The sequence below is a fragment of the Buteo buteo genome, chromosome 20 (genome assembly GCF_964188355.1).
Source record: "Buteo buteo chromosome 20, bButBut1.hap1.1, whole genome shotgun sequence".
NCBI classification, from domain to species: Eukaryota; Metazoa; Chordata; class Aves; order Accipitriformes; family Accipitridae; genus Buteo; species Buteo buteo.
Window position 1 is genome coordinate 3,516,048 of NC_134190.1, and position 24,343 is coordinate 3,540,390.

Consider the following 24,343-nt stretch of genomic DNA (forward strand, 5'->3'; position numbering starts at 1 on the left):
AGTGCCTCAGTGCCCTGACTTACCAGGGTCTGCGGTTTTAGGTGCCATGACAATGGCAGTCAGGAAACCAAACTGACTTTCTAAACCAGAGTTATTCAAAGACAAAAACATGAGAGAAAAAAGTGATACATAACAACATACCAGTACAGTCTACATGCACATCTGCCTTTTCCTGGAGCTTTATCATTCCCTAGAGAGGACCTCAAATGTCTCTGCAAGTTGTCCCTCTAAAACTCATCAGCAGCTGTCTCTGCCTCCACCTCATAAAAGAGGTCTTCTAAGTATTCAGCAATCTTTCAAAATCTAGGTTTTCAACTAAGCAATGCATGTCATGCATTTTTACTAGAGCCAAAAAAACATGATGTAGCTCTCCAGCTTTCCTTACTACCCTTTAAAGCATAAATCAGTGTTTGCATCTTTGGAGACGATATGCTGGATCCCCAACTGCTCTTCCAGCAGCCCCTGTTCCATTCAATGGCACATAGGCATAAAACAAGCGCCCTGATAACCTCTACGATTGACTGAATCCAGTTCATGGATAAATTGCATAAATTATTATAGCACATAAAGTTGATTATTACAATCTGCTTCATATTTGCTGGAATACCCCTTTCGACAATAGATATAGGAGACCCTAAAAAGATGCTAAGATTATTAGCTAAAGCATTAAAGACCACATAGCATTACAGAGAGTAAAAGAAAATCAAGCAGGCAAAAGTATGTGGGTTTAGAGAAAGAAAAAGGGAAGAGGGAGAACCAGTGTAACTGGGAAAGTTACTCACATAGGGAATTTGAAGTTTAACTCTATCACTTGCGATGATGCTACCAGTGAAAACGTGTGGGCTTGCATATATAGAGACAGCAATTTTTCTATTGGTACGTCAGACCAATAAAATATTAGATTGTTTCATTTTTTTCCTCAAATAAATCAGAAGCTTGTGATTCACAACCAACAAACTTAAGCTATTTGTTTTTGCCTGCCATATGAAAGAGATCATCAGTCTTAATGAACTAAAAGCAATCCATATAAAATCTTGAAAATACCAACGGCCATAGCAGCACTGCGTCCTTGCACGGTGCGAAATGAATGAAGAAATCATCTACTTGAGCAGACAGATTGCAAATAAGCACATCTGATAGCTGTACATACAAGCCTTGGCTATCCGTGCACACTGTTGCTCTGGCAGACTCTGGGGGCTTCAGCATGGGACCCTGCTAGATGACCCCCAGCTATTTAGAGATCCTACCCAACAGAAGGGAAACATGAGAAGCAGTTTCTGAAATGACGCCTATGCCAAGTGCCTCTGGCCTTTCCCGTTTCTCTGTGTAGTCTACAGATTCACAACATTACAGCTTTTTACATGCTTTTCTCTCCTTTGCTGCATCAGAAATCAAAGCAACAGGGGGAACCCGGAGACCTGGCTGCAATAAAAGGGCCGAGAAGGAAAGGAAGCCGAAGGAAAATACACAAGTCTTTCCCTGTATCATTCGGTTTGGTAACACCAGCACCACAAGTAAAGCACACTCAGAAAGTAATGCCATTTGTGAGCTGACCGCTTCCCTTTACAGTTTTCACCTGCCATATTTCTAGTCTGGGTCAGAAGGCTTTTGTGAAATGTTTCTGTTTGTACAAAGGCTATTGTGTTTTGCTGGCTGGGCATATCCAGTACCTTCTGGCTTGCCTCACTCCTGGTAAACCCGCGCGTTTCCTTTGTGCGTGACAAAGGTAGGAAGGAGCCTGCCCAGGGACCAGGCTGTCCCGCTGACCTGCCGCTGCCACCAGCCACACAACCCCTTTTCCCAGCCAGCCGGCTTCCAGAGATCAGCTCCCTGCCAAGCCGTTCGCTTTGGCCACACGCTGCCGCTGGAGTTTAATTATACCCTTCATCACACAAAAGCAGCTAATTCATGCTATAAATCATATCCCGACATGCAAACTTCTGGCGTCTCATTTTGTTCGCGTGAAATTATTTAGTGCAACTGACTTTGAGGTGAGGAACTCTTTTATGTTGTTGATGTTTAGAGAAAGATTAATAGATTATTTGTTACTGGTTTAATAAATGCGCTCCACAAACTGCAATCAACTGTCTCCTATTCATTTCACAGCTCCTAATTGGCTCAGGATACAGGTTCTATTTCCAGTTTGAAGCGCCAAGCTTATGTTTATTAAAACATAATTACCTTAATGTAATTGTTTTGAATTATTACATCTCCATTAAGTAGGACATAGTTAAAACAAATAAAAACATTCCTTGATCAGAGCTGATTTTCTAACCAATTATGGAAATGACCACAGGAAAAAAAAAAACAACAACAAACCCCACAATTCAAATTAGGTTACTTTCCTCATGTGAATTAATCGCAGTCTTTGTACCCACATTAGGGCTGTACTTAAAAATGACTTTTTCACCTACAGTTTCTGCACCACTCCACAAACTTCAAAATATACAAAATTTGCTATTTTAGGGGCAGGAGTTCAGGGTCTGCCCGTTGTTCACAAGACTTTAATGGCAAAGACTGAACAAAGCGAAGGTCTTATGCTTTTGTGTCACCAAACTGCAGGCTTAGACCAACATCAGAAACCTCAAAGTTGTGAAGAGTATTCAGCAAGGAGACTTTAAGTATTTCAGTACATCAGGGTTTCCAAAAGCCAAAACTGGTTCCAAATGTGCATTTTGCAGTTTTGTCCTATCTTTAATAATGTACTTGCAGAGGCCAAATTTTTAATGGATTGGCAGGAAGGGGGAAGAAAAGAAGATGATCAACTAGGCTAGAGTTTGAACTGTTTAAAAATTGGCTCGCAGTGGTGCAGTTTGGACTAATTTCTAATTTCCAGGAAACTTGTCTGACCAAATTCAGTTGCTTTACATAAATTCCACCTTCCAATTAAGCTGTATTTGAAGGCCTGGATGAATTTTCACTTGCGCAAAACCTCAGGAGCATGATTCACAAGCCAGCCTGTCTTACTGCCGTGATGGATCCAGATCACTGAGACTTCCAGTGCTCTCAGTTTCTCTGGATGGAGACATCCATCCAAAGAGAGGGGGGACCTTCATTTTAAAACATTATTTTTTTACTGTCATTTTACTACAACCCTTGCTCTTCTCCACCCCCCAAAGCAACAGAAGCAAATTAATTTTACTTTTCCTACACCCCATTTGGAACAAGCTCTCCCAGAATCACACCAGTGTTCATGGCATTTTAGATATTAGATGGGTTCTTCACATTGCAGAGGCAATGAGTACTGGGACAGAAATGTAGACTTGTCAGAAAGAAATCTTCTCTGAACAGCATCGCAGGTTCAGGGCATCTGGGAGTAGTGTGACGTGGCTTGCACTCTTCAACAGAGACATGAAACAGAGGTCCCAATTCCAGTCTAGCTTTCTTTTCTCAGGTCCTCTGCTCACACTGAAAATGGCACTAAGTAGCACTGCTGTAGAGCTGGGGTGTGTGAAGCAATGTAAATTGTGATTTCAAGGTTGCCAGTGCTCCTGATTTAACTACAGATCTCCCAGTATTCAATTTTTTAATTAAAACTCCAGGTCCCGAATTTACATCTGCTTGCAGCCCTCATGGGTATGGAGAAGAGCTTTGAACACTGATCTGGGAGCCACCTAAAAGTATAAAAGTGAAATAAGTTTAAAAAAGAAACTCATGTTTGTTTTTATTAAATCTCACAATCATTAAGTGAGTCCCATGATTTTTCAAGACCTGATTGATGTGTTTTGAACATAAGGGTGTAACCAAAGAACAACTATGAATTAGGTCTCCCAGGTTGTGCAGTCCGCTGAGCTGTGTAACACGCTCAGCTGCACAGCCCCTGTGCACATCTGGGAAGCCGAGGGCTGACTCAGTATAACTTAAGACTGAGGCGTAAGAGTTATCTAGAGACCAGGAAAGGAAGGTCAGCAAAGGAGGGGTGAGGGCTTAGACCAAGTTGCAAAAGCCGTCTCTTTGGCAAGGGTTACGGCAGCAGGGTGCTCCCTGGATGGAGTCCTCTCAGCACGGCGCAGTCTTGGAAGGAGGTTCTTTGTGAAGTGAGTTTGCAAGACCGAAAGGGTAAAGGGTAGTGCTCTGTGCTCACCACCGCCGCGGCAGCAGCAGGGGATTTCCAGGGTGCCTCCTCGCCACCCCCCCAGGCATCCCAGAGACAGCGTGGTCAGGAGCTGCAGCTGCCCCACCAGACCCATAGCTCTTCCAATGCAAGAACCGATTTCCACATTTGTGCACCTCTCTTGAGTTATTACCACTGAGAAAGCAGAAAGACTAAAGCCTGATCTGATTTGTGAATTACAGTTTTGTTTTTCTAATCAACTGGTTTTTGTTTCTCCATTCTCTAATCCTTGCCTAATTGTTTGTCTGGTTTGGTCTCCCATTTTACCTTCTCAGTTGCTGATGGTTTAAGCCTTGTAGCTGAGAAACCGTCTTTCTTACTCAGCATGCGTTTGAGGACATCCCTCGTGTGAAGCTACTCAGCACTACCATAATGCCAACAAATTGTGGTACTCTCTGTTCTGTAAACTGCAGTGCAATTTTGCAGCTGCGAGAACCAATGTCTTATTTAATATACACGGGATTTATCCCATTGCTGTCACTTCACAGGAAAAAGAGCTCTAGCCTTAGATACTCAAGGGCAAGCCATACACCAGTGATGTCCACATGTCCTCTTGTGGCAAGTGATGCCCCTTATGACTGCAGTGTGGAGCTCTTTTCTGCACTGAATAAGCACAGGTCAGAAGGAATGCCTGTATAATGAGTTACATCACCGCAGAGGGGCTACGGTACCCTGGCAAAGGTGGCAGCTGGCAGTGAAAGACTTCCAAAACACTTTGTTAAGACTCTTTCCACTCTAATTTTGAGTGGTTGTGGGGAAAGAGATTGGCTCAGAGAAAGACATGGGCTCGGTGACCTGCCCTGGGTGATCTATGGAGGCTTGCTGGCCTGAGGTTTGACATCCCCGCCGCCCATTTTAGCACTCATATTTTCAGGAAGCTCTTCAAAGCTTGTAAGGAAGATTTAATGCACTGCCAGAAGGGAGTTTCTAATGCCATTATCTGTCTACTCATTCACACCCTCTTATTTTCCCTTTCTCCTTTGCCCACGGAGGCGGACAGACGCAGAGAGCAGCGTGCGGCCGGCTGGAAGGAGCGGTGGAGTTGTCCCTCGTGGGGAGAGGTGAACATCAAAGAGGGGTTGACGGGTTCAGGAAAGACCTGTCGGCTTCTTGCCGGCTCCAGCGCGAGGGCTGGGGTAGGGAAGCGGGAGGCGATGCAGCAGTGAAAGTGGCACCGGGAGCGGGTGAGTCAGGGTTGCTGCCTGCTAAAGGCAGGTGGCTTTGACCATGCGGCCACTGCAAAAAGCTATGGAAAAAGCTTTTATCTCCTGGATAAAAACGCCACGGCGCTATATTCTTATCAGTTACTAAATGGGCTGTAAAGCCCTGGGCTCAGCTGGAGCTTTCTGTGCGGTCATGGGTGATATCTGGAGCAACAATGAACTTGCACAGGTGCTTCATGAGGTACACGGATAGCTGTGCTTCAAAGGGTTTAAATATTGTAACTGCAGGACCCTTAGTACTTGCTGGGAAAGTGCTTAGCTCTCACTGACTCTACCTGACCAAACCAATCAACTGAACTGAAAGCAGAAACTTTGGTCACTCTGGCTTCAGACCGTGTGGCATCTGAGTGACCTGCTGCCAGCGGGGTGGTGAGGACTGCTCTGGAGACCTGCGGCTGCTAAACGACAAAACTAGCAAAATCTGGTGTAAATTTCACTTAGAATAAAAAGGACAAAAAATGTGACCCCAGACAAATTCCTCTGTTAGCTGCAAGGCTGGGTGACTCTCGGAGGGGAATACGTAGAGACACTGGCAGAAGAGAGGCTTGAAATAACGCTTCCTTCTCCTTGTAGTGAGGGGAACAGCAACAAAACCCAGGGAGCTGAAACAGCAGATTTTTTTATGTCAACGTAAGTAAAACATAACATGATGAAATGCAGAGAATCTTCTAGAGGATTTAGATGAAAAATAAAAGTTTCAGCCTTGTGGAGATATGACGACAGATCAGCAGGCCCCAGGGCAGCAATAAGAAGTCCCCTCTAAATGAGGGCAAAACAGTTACAGTTAGCTATCACTTTTCAGCACCTTTTGATTAAAAAAATCAGAAAGTAGCCCTAAATCAAAGGATGAAAGTGTTCAAAGGAACAGGAATGGTCCATATCCTCACATGTGCTGCCCAGAAACTCCATAGTGAGACAAAAAACACCATTTGGACTATCCAAACAACCTATGCATTTGCTCACTTGCAGGAAACAGAAGAAAGAAGAAAAACATGGGATATGCCAGCTAATCATCACGATATTTTCTTTTAACTGGAACAGCTTTAATTTGGTTTTCTGTAAATAAAAACAGAATTTCAGAAGAGGGGCAACTGAGGTTGAAATTTGCTTAGAGGTTTACATTGCCATTTGGTTATGTTACAGGCAACCATTTCAATAGCAGAGGTGGGGTACTTGACGTCGGTTTTATTTATTCGTTCAGAGAGAGGGAGCTTTGACAGTTTTGGTTGCACAGCTGCCGAGCGAGTGATTTCCAACTGTTTGGGACTGAGCACTCAGGTAATGCTCTTCTGTACAACTATGGCTCTACCCACCAGCTCCCGAACGGCCGCCGGCCAGCGGACGCAGTGCAGGGAGGCGAGAGATGAGAGGAATTGCTGCAGGGCAGGCTGAGGCTTTGCAGCCCTCCTGGTGGGGCTCTAGCCAACCCCTCTCACATGGAACCCCATCTTAATTAGGGGAAATCTATCCAGATTAGGCTACTCTGCCAGTTAAAGAAACGGCTTATCCCCTGTGTGCACCTCGTAGACAGCTTTCCAAATTATTTCTTCTATCTGTCCTAAACGCAGCAACAATGACTATTTTTCCAAAGAAGCTGTAAAATCGTACACTTCATAAAGACCCGTATCGCTCTTGAATGGGGATGGTAAAATCTTCGCCAAGGTATATACAAATAGCCTAGCACCTTTTCTGTCATCCATTATCCACACTGACCAGTCAGGGTAACCCCTCCAGAGGCAGGCCAACAATAACATAAGGAGGTTATTAAATATTATTCATTACCTTCAGTGGAACAAAATAGAAGCCTAATTCGCAGTCTTGGTTCCAAGAAAACATTTGATAGGATCCCGAGGGATTTTTTTGTTCTTTACTTTAGAAGTTTTTAATTTTGGCTCTGAGTTTAGATCATGGATAAAAATGTTTTTCCAGCAAAATATGCCTTGGTGATAACAACTTGAAATCCCTCCCACCTTACCTTTTGATTTAAGAGGAATGAGGCAAGAATGCCTCCTCTCCTCCTGCTATGTGTGCCATCCTAGTCACGCTCACCAGGTCATAAGTGAATAACTAGGAGGCAGCAATACCAGAACTTGTTCTTTCAGATTGTCTTTGAAAACTAACTCAGCTCTTCCCAAAGCATTTCCCACTTACCCGTGTCACAGCTAGGACTCAAACCCAATCTACCATAAATCAGTGGCCATTTCTATTGGCCCATTTTATTAAAAGTATATATAACCAGTGAATTCTTAGATGAAATGGGCTTGAAATATTTTAGTGTAAACAGTGTAGTAGAACTATGTCCTATTTTTCAAGAAAATATACCAGCTCTGTTAAAAAAAAAATCACCAAATGCAGACATCTGGCAAAAACTTTCTAACAACATTTGGCCTTATATCCTTCTCAAACCCAAGCACTTTTTTTAACCCTTGCTCTTTCACTCATTCAAAACCACAGATAAAACCATGAAACAAAGCAGAGAATTTCTGTGGAAAGCCAACCATCAGGATAAAGTATACTCAAAGGAACAACCTTTCCTACTTTCTCATTAAGTTAAAAAAAAAAAAAAACAAGAAGAAGAAGAAAGAAGAAATCAGCCAAGGCCATTTCTGGTGCTAAAACCCTGTCCTCCAAGTAATTTTTTGCACTTTCCATTACCAGTATTTTCCTCTTCTAAAATAAAATACCCCTGCTCACTTGTGAAAACCCGAGCAAAATGACTGGGAGATTGGTGAAGAGCTTGATCCTGCAAATGCAAATTAACAGCAGCAGCTTACACGAATGAAGCTCCTTAGAGCTGGGATGTGTGGCAGCACAGCCCTCACTGCACCTTACGCCTGGAAGCCACAGATCCAGCTGCATGCTGAAATGACCCTTGGCTTATACATTCCTTTTAAACAACAGCAAACCAAAAAATGTTAAGGCATAAGTGCTAATAGAGCCCGTCAGCTACAATCAGAAGAAAACAGAGGCTTTTCTCAGGTGACATTGTTCACCTCAGTGCTATTTTTAAGAACAATAGAGGAATGAATGTCCTTGAGACATGTTGCCTGATGTCTTGAGGACCTTTGCAGCATTATTTTTGGAGTCCAAGTGCCTCACAAGCCGTGCAATGGAGGCCTGGAGCTGTCAGACTTGCCAGCACCCTGCAAAGCAGCAGAGTTACAGGAAAGGATTGAAGACAGAAAGCTGTCTTGGAGACTGTGTGCCAACTATAAGACTAGCTCCATCCCAGCTGACCATACGTTTCCATTACTGGAAACAGGTACTAAGTTGGCACTTGAAGAAACTAGAGCCATCTCGTGCTGCTGCTTAATAAATTTGTATCATTTATGGAAATTCCAAATATGGGTGAGGTGAACGATCCAGACCATGGCTTCAGGCCTGAGTGGTCATGATTGAGGCAACATTTCATTACCTGCTAACTTGATTTTGATGATCCTGGAAAGTATTTATACATGAAATTATTGATATAATTGATTCTTTCTAAGGTTCACTAGTTAATGTATGTCGACATATTCCAACAGTGACAGAATAAATATGTACATGGAGAGATTTCAGTGCATGAAGAGACAGCAGCACTATCTTGTTAGCTCTTGGCTTGGTAATAAATATGGCTGGATGTAACACTTCCAATACTACAACACGGTTTAGTCTCCTAAGCCCGTTAAGCAAGAAATGTTCAAAATTGGTGCAGAATTCAGATTGTTTATTTTAACTGACTAAATATTAGGCACCATGTTTTAATTCATCAGTGTAGGCTGTGTCCTCATCCAATTACAGAGACATTCTTAAAGAGGATAAACTGCCCAGTATGATTCACTTCAGTTCCCGTAAAGTGGGGAGCCTGGAAGGACTACCTCAGTGCCTGAGCTGGGGGATCCCTGTCCTCTGCGGTCTGCAAGGCCATCCTTGGAGTCAGCGCCATGCCCAGCTGGCTTGGATCTGCCTAGTCTGGAGTCCAGCAGCAGGGAATTGATGGCAACAGGCAGCTCCCCATCGTCCGACTGACCAAGAGCGTGTGGCTGACAGCCCACATCCTTACAGCTACTGGGATATCCACTACTGGGATATCCACTACTCCAAAGACAACTTGTCCATGCACTTGTTTTTTTCACTGCACTGTAGTTATCTGTGATTATCCATTACACAGCCAATTTCCTTCTACCTTCTGGATACTAATCTACAACTTTGGTGGTGTGATGACTAGGAAAGATATACCAGGGTTTTGTTGAGCCTAATTACGAATGGGATTAACTGTTAAGTAGAAACCTTAATTGGCAAGATTTCAGATATGAAAGCAAGCAAACTTCTGCTCTACTGAAAGCAATAGTTAACTGCTCAGGATTTTTTTAATTACTGAAAGTAACATGACTCTAAAAGGGGATATCCCATCACAGTGTAAGAGACAAATTACCTTTGACAATTTGTAACAACTAAATCCAGCAAACCTCTAGTGCTCTCTGTAACTCCACTGATGGAACCGCTTTATGGAGAGAAAACTGTATAAAACTATGTTTCTACTGCACTGAGGTTATCTGCAGAAGCAACCTTTGAGCACACTACAGATACCTCAGCTCTATGGAAGTGTATCAGCAGAAGCAGCAGTCCAGATGACCTACATCTTAGCAGGACATTAATAGGAAGCAGATACTAAATCTGTATATGTGTCGGGGGACGGATGTATTATTGGCTTGAACAAAGTTTCAAAGACCAAAGTTTCACCTCACCAATCAGATGAAGGGAACGGGCAATTTCCCTTTGGAAACCTTCTGTGAAGTGATCTGTTTAGTGACTCGGTGTAGACAGCAGGCAGGCCCATTCAAAAGAGTGTTAGAGAGGAGAATGGAAAAAGGCAAAGTAGAGAAGGGGGAGAAAAACAGTAAGCATTTTTATTAAAGAACAGAATGTAAAAAACTTGGGAAGGGGGTGGGTTGGAGGACAGCCCGTGCATCATAGTAACTCGGTTAGATGTCTCATTCCAGTGCCTGTGTTAGTGGGAGATAATTAGGAGCTGAAGTCTCCTCCAGCCAATCGGCTTGCAATTTATGGTATATTTAGCCATTCCTCAGTGATGAGGAGTCCTGGGCAGACACTCTCAGAGAGTTACTGCCTTCTCTGCAGCTCTTACATCACCATCCAAACTCTGCAGTCATCATCTAGAAATTTATACCTCACAGCTAACTACTGTTTCAGTAGAGCAAACACTACACTATTTTTTACCAAGAAGACAGCTTGTGATGATATGCAGCTTTTAAAAGTCTTGTGAGATCCTGCATATATGATAATGCACTGTTGGCAGCTTGTCAGGGAGACAACTGCAAAAGCAATCGTGTTGTTTTGAGGAAGAGACAACGATTACAGTTTGGTTTCTGTGGCTTGATGAAGAACTGACAGACAGAGAAGAGAAAAATTATGAGGCCAAGTACATAGCTGATATTAAATTACCAACACTTCGTTTACTTATCCTCCAAACAACCACTCGAGATCTCTTACTTACTGAAACAGTTAAAAATAAAACCTCTAAGAACATTTAAAGCTGGCCACAGGCATTTCACGGAAGTTGGTGTTTCCCAGCTCCCCGTAAGCCATTAGGGCTTCCCTCCTACACCTTGACATGCTTGAGTTAGAAACAGCTGAAGGCACTAAGCTTTTAAACAAGAGTCTATTTACATGAAGCTTTTTTGGTCTACAACTTTTCCACTGGCGGTAGCGATGATGGGAGTCAGGGCAGGCAGGGCCCCAGGCAATTTAAGCATCTGTCCCTGCTGAGAGCACATCTGCATGGGATGGTGCTTGAAAGGCCAGTGGCTCAAGAAGCACCATCTGCATCCCCATCCTTCCCGTGGTGACCGCTTCTGCAGGCAGAGGTGCCGGCTGGGCCAGGGGTGTGGGGGGGAAATGAGCCTGAAGGCTCAGGCCATCAGTCCTGGGGAGCAGGCAAATCATCTGGTCATACTAGCTCTGCCCGTAAAACAGGCACCATTTGAGGTGCTTATGTTCCTTGAATGCTGTTTCTAATGCTGGTATAATCATTCTCTTGTACAGCAGTCACAAGATACTGTGCTGGATGCACCCTTCTGCATGGACTGACAACTAGGCATGCAGGCAGGCAATTGTACACATTTTGTTCTTAATATTTTTGAATCAGAGTGGGCAATTAAAAACACAAAGGCCCTCTCTGTGATTAATATTTTTCATTAAATAATATTTTTGTGGTATTGACTGGGCAGGATCTCAAAGTACACAGAAAGCCATCACCAAAGCCATGTTTAAACACAGGCAATTTTGTATTAGTTTATCATCTGCTTCACTGTATTAAATAACATTGCTGACCTTGCTGTTCTTCTACTTTAGCCACAGAAGTGACCTGATTTGAGGGTTGTTGCAAATATTTAATGGGTTACCCTGCCCTAGCTCATGCCCAAAACCTTTTTCTAAACCTCTAAGGAAAGTGGAGGTGAGCTCCAGCAAACAGGGTGAAAAGGCACGGACACTCTAGTTTCTGGATAACTCACCTTTTCATCCCTTATGACTACAGTGCACCTCTCCAGCAGATGTGGCAGCTGTGCCTTCTTCCATATGCTCAGACTAAGCAGCACATCGATGAAATATGGCTGAAAAACCACTGAATGCAGATGCTTCGCTTGGCCTGGCCAACTGCTGCTCATGCACTTGCTCTGAAACTCCCCAAACCTCCCGACACGATTGATCTGTTTCTGGCTGAGGAGACTGGGGCAAACCAGATAGAAAAGGAGGAATGTGGGAAAGAGACACAGAAGAAGAAGGATGGAGGTCATGAACAGAAACAAAGTGTGGGAGAGGCAAAAAGGCAGAGGGAAATAGGAGGAAAAAGTATTAATACAGTACAATATTCAACAAGAAGGAAAATTATGTGGAGGGAAAACAGACATTGGAAAAGACCCAAGAAAGGAGAAGAGAAAGAGGTGAGGACTTGGCAAAGGAGATAAGCAACATCAACAAAAGCAGTAGATTTCTTATTTTATCTTCTAGAAAACTGCTGCCAAAATAAGGTAGTACGTAACTATAGTTAAGATTATTAATGCATTTATGTGGACAATGTGAAGGTGAAGAGGAGATTACCAAAGAACATGGCTTTGGCGGGATGCCAGGCACCAGTGAAGCTTGCAGGAGGACGATCCAGCAGTTTTCCTAAAGGGAATGGAAACTCTCTAGGGCAACCTGCATGGAAAGTTTGGAGCAGAGGCAAAGCCCTTTGCCTCTGCTCACCTGCAGAGGAGGAAGGGCTGACTAGGTCATCAAAAGAGCCTGTTGCCTTTACCAGTCTCATGGCAGGTTCGAGTAAGGATGTCACGGTCAGATGGAACAGACCGTTCTCATGGCATATTTTCGGTCAGAGAACACAATTTCTTTTGTAGTTTGCATGCCAGTATTGGTGGTAATTCAACAGTGCTTTTGCATGAATTTCAGCTGAATCAGCATTCGTAGTCAATACGATCTTGTGGATGCAGCACTGCAGCAGCAAGATATTGGTGCTATTCCTAGCTGGTATACTGGGCAGCCTTGAGCATGTGAAATTCCCTGTCTGTTCCTCAGTTTCCCCATCCATAAATCAGGTAGTGGTACTCACTGGTTCGCTAAGGTACTTTGAGATCCACAAGAGAAAAGCACTAAATAAGAGCTGGGTGTGGCTAAAATTACCTTTCCCCCCTGTGTACACAGAATTAATCCTGTTCTTAATTTTCAAGCCTTTCACATGTTCTGCATTGCTTTTCTGTTCTGCTTAGTACCTAGATCACATCAATAGATTTATCTCCTCACTTGCTTTTCTACTTCATAAAAATACTGATATTTCATAGCCTAGTTTTAAAGAGTGAAAAATATGGAGTCGTATAGCAAAGTGATAGTAACATCACCCAAGACCCCAGAAAAATAAAACAACCCTTTCCTCTTAATCTAGGCGTAATCTGCTAATTTCCTTTACCCCACTTTAGAAATATATACTGCATTGCACTGTTCATTAGGGAGTACAGAGAGATCAGAAGTCATTCACAATACACAGTGCACACCCACATCCAGCTATCTTTATGAGTAGTGGAAAGCATCGTGAGCTGTGTGTAACTTGCCTAAATTTTAAATTTAATGATATATTTTGCTACAGATTATATTGCCCCAGCATTTTGAAGGTATTAGCTTGACAGGAAGCCCATTTTTAAAAACTAATTTAAAATATCCTCCCCACTATGCACAAGCATCTATCAAAACCTCCTTTCCCTGTACCCTGAGGCTTCTACATACTATCACAGCTCTAAAATACCCCACCTACTTGCCCCTTATATTTGTAAGCATTAGTGAAATATGTCCCCTCAATTTATCCTTTTCAAGTAACAGACAACCTTCCAGTTATATTCACCTATAAAAATAGGAATGTAGTTCACCCCAATAGCTGCTAAATTTAGGCTAGCCATCCCTAGGAGGACAATCAGGCTCCTCTTACATTGTAGTGGAAGAAACGATAAATGTCTACCTACCAAATGAAGACCAGTCCTGAAAGGAGGAGATGGGACTAAGCAAGTCAAAGAATAAAATTTGATAATATGTTTGTAATTAAAAAGTTACGAGTGACTTCCAGATATCAAAGAAGGAAAAAAAAGTCATTATTTATATTTGGCATGATTTTCAAAGTTGTCATTGTACTCACAGGTTCTCATTGAAGTCACTGTAAACTGTGGGTATGCAACACCTTTGAAAACCTTGCCAAAATTGCCTTTAGACTGTAAGCTCCTTAGGGCAGAGACCTGTTACTCATTTGGCAAATTGTATTGCAACGCTCCTTTGCCTAAACAGGGCTGTTTGCGTAATAGTAATAATAATAATAATAGATAACAGATTTGTGCTGGAATTCAGAAATATCTGATGTGGTTCTATAGCCTTCTTATTAGCACAGTATTTCAAAACATTAAATAAAAGCTCATTTTATAGGCAAATCACCAAAGAAGTATGACCAAAGGAAGCTGGCTGAAAACAATTTAGAACAAGAGAGATGTTTGCTTGGTCAAACCTGGAACTTCCCTTCCACTGTGCGTTTCAGTTTCACATTATTTGACTCATAGGCAGTCAGCTGGGAGCCTTGGTGAACAGGTAGGCCATGAAATATGCATTTGCCTGTGGCTATTTTAGAGCGTAGAATCTGATACATGTAAGTACGTACATCGGCGCACACACCCTCAGCCCCGGGGGTGTTGCTACACTCCCCAAATCCATGTGCAATCCCTCCGCCTGTGCCAGAGACAGCTACGAATGCATGTTGACTCACTTCGCCTGGGAAGAGCCGGAGCATTAGGTTTCAAATTCAAAGGGTATCAGCACAGCAGCTATTATTCTTTGCTCTTCGGAAATCTTGCTCGGTTCAGCAACTCGGCCTACGCCAGCTGTAACTCAGTACTGTATTTTGCAGTTTAATTTACAAAGTAAACTAATTACACACCTTCTCAACATATGCATGAAAAGGCAGCGGTGACAGAAACAGCACTCTCACCCGAAGAGTGTCAGGGAAGCTGCAAATAGTCTACACCTTCTCAAAACTGTCTGCTTATTTCTCTAAGCCCTGCTTTCCTCCAGCTGTTCCTCATCTGCAGAGTGGGGATAATGATACCCACTATTCTGAAGGGCTTGGAGGCTGGCGAGGAAGAGCACTGCCCGAGGAAGGTGCACAATATTCTCCAAGGAACGTCTGCTGAATTAGCACCGCCGAGGCTCCAGGTGCTGGCTATGTCAGCAGACAGCAATGCAAAACCCTTTCACAGTACTATTTATCCAGAAGATAATTAGGAGGAAAAGGAAAGAAAAGTGACCAGTCCTAATAAATACCAGCCCTTTCAGGAATGAATTTGAAAGCCAGTTTTCTAGGTATCAGATGATAGGAATCATAAAGTTAAAGCATGCGCTTACTTTAATGAAACTGGTCAAAAGCGCTGTCTGGAGTGTTTATTTATTCATTAATTTTTACTTGAGTAGACAAAGTAAATCTGCCCTTGGTTTTCATAAAATCTTTCTTGCTACATTCTATTTAGTTTAAATTGGCATCTATTTGATTCAACCTGGAAAGCCCAGCCAAATCCAATTAGTGTCACTGAAACTCCTGGAGTTCGCTTTTTCTCTTTCTTCCCCCCTCCCCCCCAGTTTAAGAGCCGAGAGGAAGAATTCCACTAACTCTGAAATTGTTCCCACTTTTCACTCGCACAAGGGATGGGAGGGAGTAAATAACAATAACATCACAGAAGTCAAAAACCTGGCTATGGAGCTTGACGTTGCCCAGCTAGCTGGTTTTGCTCTCTCGCTACCGTGCTTTGCTTTTTTTTTGCATTTTTTTTTGTTGAAACCTCTGAGAAGCCCAGCTCAATCCCTGCTGGACTCGCTCGCAGGTGGCAAGCCACGGTGCTGCTCCTTCCATCCCCGTCCCTCAGCGTGCCGCTTGCGAGCGGAGAACCTGAGGTACTACCTCCTTCTCCTGGGAACCCCCCCATCCCTCCCTGCTGGAAAAGGGCCGGCGAAGGGCGATGGATGGTGGTCTGGCAGCCGTAGGGAAGCGTGTGGTCCCTGTCTGCCGGCTCCTTCACCGACAGCGGCCCTCACGGCCCTCCCCGGGTCGGCGGCTGCCCGCCATGGCCCGGCCTTGGCCTTCCCTCCGGCCGGCCGAGGTGGCTCCCCTTCGCCTCCTCAAAGGGTGTAGCTGGGCAGGCGCCGGTAGAGAAACAAGTTAATTTTGCTCACAAAAGTTTCGGTAGCTAGTTACAGAAAAAGGAGCCTTCGAAAATGTTGCTAAAATATGAATGTTTTGCAGGGGTTGCCACAGAAACATGTAGAGCATATAATCCAAAATAGGATGTCTAGACAAACTCCTACTGTCTGACCTTTTATGTATTTCCTAATCCAGCCAATCTTGCCAAGCAAATTGGTGACTAAGCAGCAATTCACTTTACACGGTGTCGTAAAGGCCTGACAAGGCCCAGGTCACGGTTATAAATTTCAGTCTGGCTACTTCAGCAACTCTCAGCTTCCTTTACCAGCACAGCTCCCGTGTGGTTTCTGGGCTGTGATGTGTGCTCTGGATCATCGTGAAGTAATTTTGGGGCTGTAAAAATCCCAAAGCCACAGCTCCGCCGCGGAACAGAGAGCACTTTCATCCGGCAGAACCCCAGAGTTTAAATAAAGCCGTAAAAAAAAGGGAGGCTGGAGAGAGTCTCGGGTGAAAGCGAAATGAAAGGCGGTGGGCCTGCGGCACCCTCCTCCTTCTGGGGGCCGGGGGCCGGCGTCCCTCCTTCCCCTCACGTACGGGGTGCCGACCGCCCGGAGCTACTGGCACGGGCCAGTGCGAGCCATGGAGGTCTTTCTGCTCCGGGTTCCCCTTTCCTCCTCCCCGCAGGAGCCTCTTTTGTTTTCCAGAAGTAGCCCTGCACAGAAAAGTAGCCGGCTCCCATCCTCCCGTCACGGCAGAAAATTCACCAATTGCCCTTCAGCCATGTGTCATTTGTCAGCGTGGTCAGATTCCTAATGAATCTGAAAAATGGCTTTGGGAAGGAGGAAGGGGGCATTCACTCGGTACTCAGTAACCTTTAAAAAGCTCTGAGTATCTAGGCATATGCATCTATGTATGTATATATGCGTATACACATGTATGCATGCACACAGTCATATACATACAGACATAGCGATGCACAAGCTCATAAAGGTGAATAGATTTTACAGCAAAAAGAAACTGAAGTGGTAACTTTTTTTTTTTTTAAATACTTTTTTCCACATTACCCATTCCTCTCTCCCCCACAGAGTGAGATTTGGGGCCATGCTTAGGGTGAAGGTCGGCGGGCTGCCCTGGGCAGGGGTCTGAGGCAGAAAAATAGTATCGGTGCTTCGAAGTTGGCCCCAGGTACATGTTCTGGTAAGCTTAAGGAAATCTTGTATACACTGTAGGGACAGGGCTGTGTAACACGTCTGTTACTGCACAGAAAGCAAGCGAGAGAGAGAAAAGAGAGCTATTGTCAGAAAGAAATGGGAGAGAGGACCCAGAACAGGTAAGGAAAAAAAAGTGAAATTAATTACAGTTTGATCAGCACATTAAAGGGATCGTGTGCTGTACAGTATTATGTAGTGGTAATTACACAGTGTGTATTAAACAGTGGTAAGAATTAACGACTTAATATCTGGCCACTCTGTATAGCTTGTTATAGAGAGGTGTTGGATTTTATATATATTTTCTGTGAAGTTTAATTTTCCATGTGGTGTTTGGTCAGGAAATGGAGAGCCCCTCAGGTGGAGTGCCAGGAGAAACCCTTCCGAGGAGGACGTGTGCTGCAACGTGCAGGGGGAAGATCCCAGGGGCGAACATTTCATCTTCTCAGCCGCTGGCTTTGTTTTATGCCACAGAGGTTTCATTCTTAAAAAAGATTCCACACAAAAGGTGAAAAAAAAAAGATTTCCGCAATGCACGGACATCAATCCATACAAGTGCAAAAGAAATTAACGGCTTGTGATTAATTAGAGATTAATAGGAGGCATGTGAGGAAAAGCACTGCACTGAATCCACGTCCTGCGTTGCTGGTAGACAGCTGCTCCTTTCATCTGGAGGTTCAGAAGTTTCTTCTTCAAAAGGCCACGGCCCGCCGGGTAGAGCCCTGGCATCAGGAGAGCAGCTCTTAATCTTCGCACTGTGCTGGGGCGATGTGCCTGCGGGACGATTTCTTTACTGCTCTGTGTCATTTCTTCCTGCGCCGGGCCTGTCTCTGCCTGATTTCCTCGGCTTTTTGGGACGGGCACCTCATCTTACTCTGCGTTTGTGCAGTGCCTAGCACAGCGAGGCCCTAATGCAGAGGCTGTGAGGTGCTACCGCAAACAAATGACTAAGCCACCACAGCAGTTAAAATCTGACAAATTTCCCGGATCCTGAAAAATTTGTCTCCTGATGGGAAGAATTAGGCGCCACATGCTTTGTATGTAGAGCAGGCAGCTCTTCTTCGGGTATAAATGTAAAAGAACAAAACAGCACTCATGCTGCCTGGGCCGCATGGTCCAGGTTAAAAATAGAGGGGGCAATAACAGGGATGACGAGGAGATCGCAGAGGTCTAGAAGGGAGAAATAAATTAGCATTTAAAGAATTCCAGTAGTGCAAAAATACATAAGATAGTGCAGAAACATTACCGGTCCTATGTGAAAGCAAATGTTGGAGTCTCTAACCCCAACCTTAACAATCATGACCATAACACTAACCCCAACTCTAACAATAAACATAACCCCAACCTTAATAACTATAACCCTAACCCTAACTGCTAACCCTAACACTGACCCCTAACTGTAACCCAAACCTTAATGACTATAACACTAAGCTCTAACCTGGACCCTAACCCTAAAGCTAACCCTAATCCAAAACCCTAAACCTAACCCTAAGCCTAACACCAACACTAACCCTAACCTTAAACCTAACACTAAGCACTAAATCTAATTATCCATAGCCTAAACCCTAAAGCTAATCCTAAACCTTAAACCCAGACCCTAACCCTAACCAAAATGAAAGCAAACCTAGATGGATCTAATCCCAACCCAAACCCTAAACCTAACCTTAAAACTAACACTAAGCACTAAATCTAATTATCCATAGCCTAAACTCTAAACCCAAGCCCTAACCCTACCCAAAATGAAAGCAAACCTAGAAGTCTCTAATCCTAACCCAAACTCTAAGCCTAAAACCTGTCCCTAATGCTAATCCTAACCATAAACCTAATAGCCCTAACCCTAACCTTAATGACTAAAACCCTGAACCTAACCCTAAACCCTAACATGAACCATAACTCTAACCTTAAATCCTGAAACTAACCCGAATCCTAACCCTACTAATGCTAACCCTAACCCCTAAATGTAACCTTAATGACTATAACACTAAGCCTAACCCTAACTCCTAAACCTAATGACCTTAACTCTAATAATCCTAACCCTAACACTAAACCCTAACCTTAACCTTAACTCTAACCCTAAACACTGACCCTCAGCCTAACCCAAACCTCTAACCCTAACTCCTAACCCTAAGCCTAATGTCCCTAACTCTAACCCTAATCCTAAGGGTAACACTAACCCTAAGCCCTAACCTTAACCCTAATTACCCTAACCCCTAACCTTAATCCTATGTGAAAGCAAATCTAGAAGTGTTTAACCCTAATCCCAACCCTAACTGCTGTAAGACCGGATCAAACTTCTCACATTGGAAATCATACTTTTCAGCTTTTTTCATAGCAATTCCCTGAGGCTATTTTGCTGGCCAGATTGTGTTATGGTTCCTCCTTTTTGCTTGAGTGAAAAAGATGAGCGTGTGGCGTGGTCCTCTGCTTCAGAGACACTCTAGCCTGGGGGAAAAGAGAGTTGTGCTCTTCGAGCTACACGTACCTGGGTTCGTCCTCGCTGTTGGTGGAGCTGGCAGTCCCTGCGATGTACCCAGGGAAGGGATTTTAGCTGTTGGCTGCACAGAGCTGCCTGCCTGGGGCACAGTGCTGCTGGCCTTCCTCAGAAGCTCCTGTCTCATCCCATCCCTCTTGCCCACTCCCTGCTCTCATTAGAATCAGGACCTACTTTTTTTTTTTTTTTTAAAAAAAAGACTTCTGTTTGCTGCAAATGTAAGGAAAACTATATTCTGACGTATGGTTAGATTTCACTGAGAAAATGGCAGTCTGATCTCTTTCTCTGCCTCACTCCCCTCACACACACACAAAATTATATTATATGTACTTGTGTATATGTTCTGCCATTTTCTGTCATGCAACTGTTGGCTGCACCACTATCCCACCCTTGAAAAATGGATTATTTAGTCTGATGTTTGCTTTAAAGTCTGAGCAGGGGTGTTGTGTGTTGCTGTACTACTGGTTCTGGCAGGCTTTCGTCCAAGCACAGCGCTCCTCACTGTTTTCTCTGTTCCTTATTAATGGTCACAAGATGGTCCAGTCAAGAGATAGCACTCCTCTGGAAAATATTTATAAGGGAAAGGCAAGGCAATGTGCTAGACATTTGTTAAGCACAAAATTAGCAGGCTTATAGTGCTCAAGGATCTATGACTTCTCCATTTTCTCAGATTCATTTTCTTGTAACTAAACAGAAAATGCACTTGTGTAAAATACCATGGTATGCTTTGTTACAGAAAGCATAAAATGTACCCTGATGTATAAAAGGAATGCACCTTCATCTTTTCAACATAACAGTGAAGCAGGTGGCCAGCAGGAACTACTGACACCATCAATCTTTTTCCTCTTTTTATATCTTAGAGAAACAAACCTAACACGTACTGCAAAGTTACAAATTTTACACACGGTCTATATAGCTCTGTTTCCTGTCACTGCTAGCCTCATCATTTCTCTTCCACTCCCTCTACTCATTTATCACACCGACTTGTTGCATCATGTAATAATTTTGATTTTCAGCTCCAGAGGAGATAGCTGTCGCTTGGTATATATTCATAGGATGGTGCCTTGCTATAATGAGAACGCCAGATGCACAAGTATTAGAGAACAGCAAAAGACAGCACGAACACCAAGCAGACCCAAACAGAAACATCCTGGCTTCATTTTTTTTTTTTTTTATGGGGCAAGTAACGTTTTTGTCTTGTTTGAAAAATTAATTTTCCCAATGCAGGCAAAGGCAGCTCATAGCTCAGATTTTGTGGGCTACACAATGGTCAGCAGAGCAGTAGGATTAAGTAATATTAATGTTGCTTTGGGCTAACATTTAATTCTACAATGAAATTGTCCAACCAACCAATGCTGACTCCATCCCAAACATAAATGCAAACTCCAGGCTGACTGGAACTTGGAAATCTTACGAAGACACTAGCGTTAACTGCTCCCCCGGAACGCCTCAACGCTGCCTGCACACTCAGCTGGTCTCACTTTATGCGTTCCCCCTGTCTGAGCAACAGCTAGCTGAAGGCAATCGAGTCGGCAAAAGGGAAGCAAGCGCTGAAGCGAAAGCACACAGACGCAGCCCAGCACTTGCCGTTAGTTTGTTCAATGGTTATAGTCACTGCCACCTTCCTAACGCTGTCAGAAGTTAAGTTTCTTTTGTCTGAAAGTAGCTCTTACCCTGCGAGGCAGGGCAGAGCCTCATTTAGATTGTATGTCACCCAGCTGAATTGTTCCACTGCTTTCTGGCTGGTACCAAGTATTTATTTCACACACCTTTCACCCCATTAGCATGAGAAGGACTAAACCCCGGGGCCACAGTGACAAGGCAACAACCTTCTTGTCTTTGAAAGGCTCACCATCTTACATGTGTCTTTCAAAATCTCTCAATGCAGTCCATGTCATCGTTGCCTGCAGTCCGTAACTCCTGTGTTACCATACAAACAACAGGATCATTGTGTTTTACGGGACAATTCCCTGGTGAGGAAATCTATTTGCTCTTTGACCTTTTTCTGTGTACAATTTCAGGATGTTTATCATCACTTCACAAGGTACGGCAATGACACTATTTCTTAAGCAAATATCGCTGTCCATAACCATGGCTGATGTTGCCAAGGGTCTGCTAGCTGAATCTTTTAAATAAAAATAAGAAAATGAAAGTTAAAAACTGGGACACTGTGGCTCAGAGATTTTCAGAACAGCTTTGATCTGAAAAAAGAAAATGGAAACAGCAACTCTTCATTTATGAACAAATTAGTCCTTTTGATCTTTGATAACCATACGTAACTCATCAAAAGGGTGATTGGCATTGTTTTTCTTATGCGGCAACTAACTACCGTTAGCACTGTTTCTTGCAGAGGAGCATCAGGAGGTCTCAAGCTGGCACCCCACTACATGAAGCACTGTCCAGACGTAAGCAAGGATTGGCCAAGCTGTCTTGACGGTTGTGAATTATTTCTTCAAAGCAACTTATCACTAAAACACATTTACTATCAAACCCCATTTTTTAACAATTAACTTTTAGAAACCCAAGCAAATGGGAGAGCATTATTTCAAATACATTCAAGTCTTTGCCATACAGTTTTTGCTATATTGTTTTCCAAGGCACGAAGAAAGTTTTTATGAAGGGAATTCAGATGTCCTCCATACCAATGTAGGTACTTGTAAGAAAAGCTTATCAATAAGAGCTTGCTGCATTAGTCAAGGACAGAAAACTATTCCATACAGCAAAAATGGGAAAAGCAATGGTGCTAACAAACACATAAAAAAAGAATATCCACTGGGACTCACAACCTTGCTTTTGGTCAAAATGTCCCAGTCCTTATCCAAGCGGGTTTCCTCTGGCACATGTTCAGCACAGAAAATGGCCACGGGGCTGCTTGCCAAGCTCTGTGTGAAGGGAAAGAGCCAGGAGTAAGGGTAAATAAAGAAGTGGCACATTGTAGGAAACACCTCAGCAGGTAGGACTGCAGAGAGCCCAGACGCCATGGTTAGCTGGACGACTGCCACCGCTTACAGAGGGTATCCGAGTGCTTGCCTACGCGGCAAAAAGAAGGCGCGATCGCAGCGTGGGTAGACATATCTGTGACAGTTTTAGTCTGGCAGTCGTACATAACAGCAGCAGTTAAGACATGCTGGCAAAGGCTTGAGCACCTTCCTCCGGCACAGCACCTTCCTCAGGACCATGAGGCCCCAGACCTTGATTTTTTGATTGCTGGGTTGTGGGGTAGTCTTCATCGCTCGTACTGCCCAGGCTAACTAGATTCAGTCTCGGACAGATGTCAGGCCTTCTGCACCCTGTCCCCAGGCAATCAGAAAGCACAAGACTGGAAAAAACACCCATAGCCACATACATCTTATTCTGGGTTTTCATTTTAATCTAGGAGAGAGAATCTAGAAAGAGCTGCTTGCATTTAAATGATAAGCGCCAAAAATCAGTGCCCACCTTTGTATTTTGGGTAATACTGAGCACACTGCCAGTGCCACGCAAAAGGCTTTGTGAGATGTGAACATGTGTGAGAACTATATAGGTCTTATTCTGATCCTGCCACTTTTACACTGTGATTGCGCTGAATTTCTCAGGGTAACAGAGCAAAGTCAGGCACTGCACTCAAATCACAGTATTGTGCTGAGCAAAGCAAAGTCATTCAATTTTCCCTTTCCACTTCCTTATTTCTAATTTTGAATAAGGAAGCTGCCCTGGAGCATCTTCATCCCCTGTTTCTTAGTGTCATAATACATGTTCCTCTTTGATGGATGAGTAGTTTTCTCAGACTGATGATTTTTCTGGTATCTCCCCAAAATGTTATTTCAGAGCTGTCCAAAAAAGCCACATCCAAACAAACTAGAACAATGTGGAACTTGCTTAATTTCAGGATGCTACAAATTCAACATGCAGATCCTAACCATTTAAAAATTTTATGACTTCAAGTTTATTCAAATCTGGAACTCAAGTCAATGCAAAGGAATGCAGAAAGAGGGGGGAGGCCAATCATACAGAGACACCCCCCCTCCCATATTTGCATGAATCGCCTTATGCTAAAATAATAGAGTTCTGTGTAGACCCAGCTGTTTCTTCTATTAAGTTCTCTAAAAAAATACGGCTTTATAACATGCAATTTTGCATAGAATTGTGGCTCTATTCCACTATAAAAGTTCATTACCTTATTTACTAACCTGTAAAAACAGGCCTTTCAAGGTTATTCTTTTTCTCTCTGATCTCCCTGAATCCAGCCTACAGGACAGTTCCACCAGCCCATAGCATCCATAGGGGAGGAAAGCGCAGGACTGGAGGCATGCCAGGGGCTTAGAGACAAGGAGCTGCCATTACTTCTTCCCAGCCCAAGAAGAGATACCAAACTGGTTTTGGATGTGCTCTGCTAATGCAGTTGAAATAGCCTGATCTGCTTGAAACAGTATTTTTCCTCAGTTAGTCTCATCTGCTTTTTCACGTCCTTTCAACTTCGCTAAGGCTGGGACAGTTGTTTCTGTCCCCCTCTATGTGAACATCACCCAAACACAACTCTACCAGCTCCAGCAGCCCTCCCTGCCAGAACCCCAAAGCAGAGTACGGAGCACAGGGTATGACCTATAC

At 43.6% G+C, this 24,343-nt stretch overlaps 1 protein-coding gene across 1 annotated transcript in view; it reads right to left on the reverse strand.

The window, feature by feature from the left end:
* Nucleotides 1–3,536: 3,536 nt before the first annotated feature.
* NFATC1 (nuclear factor of activated T cells 1) overlaps nt 3,537–24,343 on the reverse strand; it is a 160,275-nt gene continuing 139,468 nt past the window's right edge. The window contains exon 10 of the mRNA XM_075052426.1: nt 3,537–3,614. Coding sequence (XP_074908527.1) covers nt 3,552–3,614 — 63 coding nt within the window. The 3' untranslated portion in view covers nt 3,537–3,551. The remainder of the gene's footprint in view (nt 3,615–24,343) is intronic.